The sequence below is a fragment of the Portunus trituberculatus genome, chromosome 18 (genome assembly GCF_017591435.1).
Source record: "Portunus trituberculatus isolate SZX2019 chromosome 18, ASM1759143v1, whole genome shotgun sequence".
NCBI classification, from domain to species: Eukaryota; Metazoa; Arthropoda; class Malacostraca; order Decapoda; family Portunidae; genus Portunus; species Portunus trituberculatus.
Genome location: NC_059272.1, coordinates 18,583,486 through 18,590,985, shown reverse-complemented (window position 1 = coordinate 18,590,985; position 7,500 = coordinate 18,583,486). Strand labels below are relative to the sequence as shown.

The 7,500-nt window shown below is 34.1% G+C and overlaps 1 protein-coding gene and 1 long non-coding RNA gene across 2 annotated transcripts in view; both read right to left on the bottom strand.

Annotated features, from left to right (window-relative positions):
* Positions 1-7,500, bottom strand: part of LOC123505906 — a 20,775-nt gene that overhangs the window by 6,587 nt on the left and 6,688 nt on the right. The gene's annotated exons all lie outside the window — the stretch shown is intronic.
* LOC123505905 (BTB/POZ domain-containing protein KCTD5-like) lies at positions 27-7,428 on the bottom strand. The gene is made up of 4 exons (XM_045257754.1): positions 7,201-7,428; positions 4,010-4,118; positions 2,315-2,502; positions 27-1,555 (listed from the first exon to the last, which is right to left on the bottom strand). Exons 1-4 carry the CDS (start codon positions 7,390-7,392, stop codon positions 1,364-1,366), a joined length of 681 nt encoding a protein of 226 aa, XP_045113689.1. The 5' UTR covers positions 7,393-7,428; the 3' UTR covers positions 27-1,363.

Sequence of the window (7,500 nt, the reverse complement as noted above, 5' to 3'; positions counted from 1 at the left end):
TATCATGAGGCAATTCAAAATCATAATGAAATTTCATAATTAAAAAAAATTTCTATAAATTATATTGAGTTGCTGATTACTTCTAACAAAAGAAGAAAATAAGTTCATTCCTGAATGAATTACAAATAATGTAGAGAAATTTTCAATTTAGATTGAATAGCTGGTACACATCTTCCCTCCCAGAAGTGCAGCAATAGAATTTATAACAGTGTTTAGTATAATGCCTCAAAACTGGATTCATAATTATTATTTTATTTATTTTTTTTTCAAGTCTTTTTAGATTCTTATTATTGAATTAGTTGGTGTCATTATTTTTTCAGCCAGCATATTTTCTTCTGATTAATAATGCATTTCATGTTATAACTAGGGACTAATGTGTCTCAGTTAATACATCTCTGAATTGTGACATGAGATGAGTACTGAAAAGTGATTTTGTATCAACTACACATTTAAATAATTTATCAAAAACACATCCCAACCATAGAAAAACACTCACATATGACTGTTAAATGTTTGTCAAAATCATTTAACAATGTTCCATTTACTTACACTGTAACAAGACATTAGTTTCACAACTGGAGGATGTCGATTAAAGTATTTAAACTGTCTCTTTAATGTACAAAATGTAGTCAAACCATTTTCCTCCTATATTAACAGGTAAGGCAAGCAAGAGTACGAAAACCACCGCCACTTTGGAAGCATTTGCTGTATGTCCTGGTGTGATACCAAGACAGATGAAACCTCATAGAAACAGGCTCAAAAAGCCACACTGTCTTGGGCACATCAGAGAACTGGGCATATAGCAATCCTAAAGCGACACTTTGTGCGTGTTGACTCTGTGAGAGACAATACATGGCAAGCTGTCTCAGGCACATCAGAGAACTGGGCATAGAATAATCCTGAAGCAACATATGATGTGTTGACTCAGTGAGAGTGGTAACATTAGGTAACTACACAGAACTAGTGGTTGAGCATAATCTGAATAAAGGTGACTATTTTTTTTACCAAATATTCTGAGTATACAGGAATGTATAAAACTTGTGATTAGTAAAAGGCATAATCTTTATTTGAAGCAAATTAAAATATGTAATTTGAATTATACACACAAACACACACACATATATACATATATATATATATATATATATATATATATATATATATATATATATATATATATATATATATATATATATTCTGTATATGCCAACAAAAATTTAACGGACTTATCAAAAAATAAAAAATTGTGTGGAGAAGATTATGCTCACCAGCATTGTTTTACCACTGTGCATAACACCAGCACATCAAGCCACAGCCCTGACAGCATAGGCAGCCAGCATGGAGAATGGAAATGCAGAGGCCTCTATGGTGACCCAGACAAATTATACATAAAGTTTAGTTTCCTACAATCCTTGGAGTTGTGGATGTCAATATGGTCTGATCGATCGTTGGCGCACTGATGGGATCCTGAAGATGAATATTCTCTTGAAACTACACACAAAAATTCTGTGTGATCTTCACTTCCATAGCTGTATTGAGATCCAATGTTGATCAACTGTGGAAAAATTTTCATGAATAACTGTGAAGGTTGTAATTGTGGTAGTGATAATGATAATAATAATGATGATGATGATGATGATGATGACAATGATGATGATGATGATGATGATGATGATGATAATAATAATAATAATAATAATAATAATAATAATAATAATAATAATAATAATAATAATAATAATATCAATAACAATACATATTAACAACAACAACAATAATAATAATAATAACAATTATTATAATAATAATAATAATAATTATTATTATAATAATAATAATAATAATAATAATAATAATAATAATAATAATAATTGATAAAAGCAAACAAATCAATTAAATAAACAATAAACAGGAATTACAATATAACTACAAATTATTAATTACTGTACATCTCTCAATCTTCACAAATGAGTTATTCTGAGATCTGCATTTTCAATGTTTTAAGGTTAATATAAAAAAAAAGCCTAACATGGCATATGTTTGTTTAAAAGATGAGGTCTTAAGGCAAATTACATTTATAAGAGGAGTTCTCAACCTTTTTTCCATTAAGAACCCCCTGAATTATAAGACCATCTACCCGAACCCCCAGTAATCTGAGATTGAACAGGATGTTAATTTAGTGACTGCCACTAAATCAATATGCAATGGTACTGCAAAAGATATTAAAGATCAACTATCTAAGTACCTCTGGAAACCTTGTGAACCCCAGGTTGAGAGTCCCTGATCTATATGAATAAAATGAATAGTAACTCACTTGTTCAAACTTCCATCCATCTGACATAGTAGAGACAAGCTGTGCCACCTCATTTTCATGGCACTGCAGGACCCTATACATGTGTTTCTTTCCAGCCTTTGGTGGCCGGTTGTCCCTTTGGCTGATTCTCTCTTTAACTAATCTAATTAATTCTGTAATGTTGTAGAATTCTGCTTCTTCTAAAATACCTGGCAAAACGATAAAAGAAACAAATTATGAAAAAAGTCATACACATTGTTTATAAAACAAATAAACAATCTTTTATTTTTTAAATCAGGTAAACTATAACTGGTCTTTCATATTTTTCATTACAAACTTTTCCTTTTAATAAATCATTTTCTGAGATACACTAAACAAATCTGTGGTCACACATTTTTCATTTAGGCCTTATAAATTTTTTGTCAAATTCTTTAAATTGTCACAATTTTCAATTAGCTAAGGTAAATAGTAACTATAGCCTACTGGCAATAATGGATGAAGATGAACTGTAGCTATCTAATAGAAATAATATTCATTATACCAAAAGTTTCCCAACTGAATTGATACTTCACTATTAGATTATACAGTTAAAGTCCTGAAATCCGGAAGTCATGGGGGTTCAGGCATTCTGGATTCTAGGATTTTCCGGATTGTAAGATAGTAAGGCTGAAAGTAAGATTAAACCCCACTAAACTAACCCCAACTTGCTATATCTCTTTGTAGTACTGTCATAACATCTTACAGGGATTGCTACTACCACCAGTCCACTGTGTACTTACTCACCACACCACACAAGATTTATGTAGGCTTTTTTTTTTTTTTTTGAAGATTTGTCAGACTATGGGAGGAGTGGCATGGGCCTTTCCAGCCATTATGGCAGCTCATATGTGATGATTGCTCTTTTCCTGCTTGTCAACTTGTATTTGTGTAGGTGATTTCACTATTTTATGTAGGCTATTCCACCATCTACATATACTGAGAAGTTTGAGTGATTGTACTGTACTATACCCGACATAATATATATACAGTCCACAATACTTATGGTTAGGGTTGTATGTTTTCTCTTTTTCACTGTCTTTGTCTGGAGGCCAAGAGGGTTTGCTGAAGCCATGATAACAGTAGTTTGGCACACACGTGGTCGACTTTGTGATGGTGACAGACAAGACGTGATCCCACGTGGCAGAACGCAATGGTGGACGGCGGTTGGCGGTATGTTGAATCGGCGCGTTCAGTGTCGGTGATGACATGTTCGGTTTTGGCTATTATTATTATATATTTACTACTATTATTTCTTACTTTTTACATATTTAACTCAGCCTTTCAAATTCTCCGGATTATAAGGATTTCCGCATTATAAGGTTCCGGATTTAAGGACTTTTACTGTAGTAGGATGTACATAATGTCACCACATAAATAAAAAGAATAAACAAATAATGCAAACTAAATAGTTTATAGTGTTTTGCAATCTAATATACAATGACTTAAAGTAAGAGATATCCATCATATTACAACCTATTGTAACAAAATATTACTACAGAATTATAGCTTCTGGTGTATTTTGAAATTATACTGACAACTCCACCAGATAAGGAGACCAAAATAATTGATTATAAAAAATTATATATACTAGATGCCTAATGTTATTTCCCTTTAAAATCTTCAAGTTGTTTGATGCACATGTAATGTATGACTTATCTGAGAAAACAAAAGACTTACCTTCTTCTGCTAAGTCCTTGTTCATTACTAATTTCCCGTGTCTTAAATAATTCAATACAGGACCGAAGTACGTCGGATCTCTGTCAATTAAGTAGGCACCAGTTTCATCCTGTAAGAAGAAATAAACACAGCATTAAAAACTAAAAGTAAGAGAAAAATAAGAACAGAGCTGGAAGATGCCACTGAAAACATATTGCAGAACACCAAAACATTAATTGATGCTGCTGAAGGTGCAACAGTTCTACAAGTTAGAATAATGTAGCAAGAGATATAGGGGAGCAAAGCCCCCAATTAGTAAGGTTAATGACTTCAAAAGGTTGAAATAGCGTAATGTCAGGTATGGGTGGTCAGATATTCCCTGCTTGTTGACTATATTCCCCAAAAGTAGTGTTTTCTCCTTAAATGTTTTAGGTTTTGTGGCTTCCTCTACCTTAAAACCCTTTTTTCTCCATCAGTTACCCAAACTTGTTTCCCCTTGAGAAAAGCAGCGATAGAATACAAAAGGAACTGCTATTGATAAGATTCACCAGGGGAACTGGAACACAAGATATTGATCTGAATGATAAATAAAGGGGTCAATTTCCAGTTTCACCCAGCCACGGAAATGTGGCTTATGCTTTTCTGGTGAGAAATGTAGTGAATTGATCGATGGTATAAATAATTTCTGTTGCAAATTAATATGCCCCAGATCTTACAAATATAAGTATTCCATAACTCAAATTAACAATACATAAGGGGAAAGAGTGTATCATGAGCAGCAATAAGTAATCAAGTAAATCAACAACCTCATTAGTCATAGGTAATCAGAGTAAATTCCTAAGATGAGATCCTAAAGCAGATTCAAATGACTCAAGGCTGGGACATGTAATAACAGACTTGGGGAGGGAATTTCAAAGCCCAATATTGTGTAATGAAAATTAGCATTTCCTAATGTCTATGCTGGTGCGAATATGTGCTGACTTGTGTTGATAGCCTCTGGTAGTACTAATTGCTGAGTGGAAAAAAATCAATAAACCTTAAGGAAGATTTTTCACCTACAATTTGCCACATCTTAATAATGTCATGATGTAGTAATCCAAAGCTTTAAGACATTCATAATAGGATAAATTATGATGGCCGTAACATATTTAATCCAACAATGCTTAACTGACTTAAGTACATTACCATCTTTAATATATCCAAGGTTCCACACTACCAAGCTGTACTGTAACAAAGGGCATATCTGAGAGATATACAAGGTAGTCATAAATATATGAGCACGGTTAATAGTGGATTTCAACAGGTTATTTGCCACAGTAGTGACTTTACATGTAATAGTAGAAATGTGTTTGTGGAACTTCAGTGATGTGTCCTGAGAAATATCTTTTTCAACTGGACGCTCCACCGAGGACAAACTGATCTTAACATACAATGAAATATCTCACTTCTTGGATAATGGTTCTAATGTAGATTTAATCTTGTTTGACTTTTCAAAAGCTTTTGATGTAATTTGTCATAACATACTTTTGGATAAGTTAGCTAAATTAGGCATAACTGGTAAGGTCCTCAGTTGCTCAGTTGGATTAAAGAGTTCATAAATAGCAGAGTAATAATGAATGTTGAGGTGGACCATCAATATATAGTCAGGCTTATGACGTACCCAGTGATGTGCCTGAGGTTTCAGTTCTCGGACCACTTTTTTTTTTTTTTTATGTAAATTTTATGACTCACAATATTACTATTAGTACCAAGATCTTTTCTGATGACCTAAAAATATACATTGCTATCAAGACTGATTCTTCTCACAAAATAGAGCATGACAGCCATTTTCCAAAGGGATACTGATTGCCTCCACAGAGTCTCTTCATCCTGGGGTTTAGCAATGAATGTTTCTAAATGTAGTATTGTGCACTTCAGTAGATACCATGTGTATTGGTCTTCTCTTCCTGTATTGGGTCCGTACAAATTGGACAACTTTTCTATACTGATCAAAGAGTCTGCTATTGACTTGGGTGGTTTAGTTGATTCCTCCTTGAAATTTCATCAACACATAGCCAATGTTGTACAGAAGGCAGGGAGTGTGTCATATAATCTTCTTAAAGGTACAGTCAATTGTGATGCATCTTTTATTTGTTGCCTAGTAAGGTCACTACTTGAATATGCAGCATCTGTCTGGAATACTGGCTATATGGAGGATATGCACTTAGTAGAATCAGTTCAAAGACACTACTTTTAAAAGACTACTCTTAAAGACTCGTGAATTTATATCTTTATTCTATGCAAGGCAGACTTTTACCGTTTACGGCATGATATTATAAAACATTGGAACATCTTTCACGGTAATTGTGCCATTTCTCCTAGTGAAGCCTTTATCCAGCTCTCCACTGACAGGATGAGAAGAAACCAATTCAAGATAGCACATGTCAAAATCCAACTAGAAATTTGCAGATGCTTTATGAGTGTTAGAGGAATTGCTCTGTGGAACTCTCTTCCTGATGACTTAGTTGCCATTCAAGCTCTTCCTTCATTTAAAGTCAATCTATCTAAACACTAAGGTGACAAACTTTATGAGTATGTTTAATCTTGCTTTTTTTGCTGCTAATGATGCACTATCCAGCTTTTCTTGATCAGTAATCTACTAATTAATAATTACAACTGATGAGCTGGCACATCAGCAAAATGTGGGTCCATGGGGCCTCAGCCAGTCTCTGACTAACATGGACCTGGGGCCCACCAGGTAAGAGATAACATGTCACCCCCTAAATAATAATGTGCCACATCTTCAAGTCCAGACCAATCAATGCACTTTCTACGAAAGCAGAGGAAAACACATTTAGTAGGATTCAAGGCTGAACAAAATTTATTTAGGCTTTAACGTTCACATGACCAGGCCAGTGTCAGAAATAAAACAGTTACTATGACAGTCATGACACATATTCAATCATGGGTGAAGGCGCATCTCATAAGAAAATTTATTCTACATTACACTCGCATGTGTTTCTCAATATTTGTATGCTGTTCCAAAGTTGGCCATCACATAATGAAGGTGCACATCTCATATCATTCAAACTTTCTAGACCTAGAAAGTCTTTATAACTGTAATTACAACTGAAGTCACAAATATGGTCTTGGGTTATCTTCTTGTCTACAAACACTCGATGTGAAGACAAAATAGCGTGCTGGATGGACAAGTTAAGCAGTATGTACAGTACCTTATCGGTGTGTAGTTCAGGGTCTTCCTGGACCAGGCGACACAGAAAGGAACTTGGATCCCTGCACAGAGTAGTTCTTGTAGTGAGGAAGTGTGTTCCTCCAACGTTTAATCTTATCCATTCTCGCGGTCTGCTGTGTCCTGAAACTTCGCCGTTAATAATTTGATCATCTGTTCGAGGTGGAGACGCCATGTTTGACGATTGTAAACATTGAACTCAGTTACGGACCTAAAATAAAAATAAAAATAAAATCCTTTTGATAGTGCTTCACGTATTATTCTATGAAAATCTACCCGTATA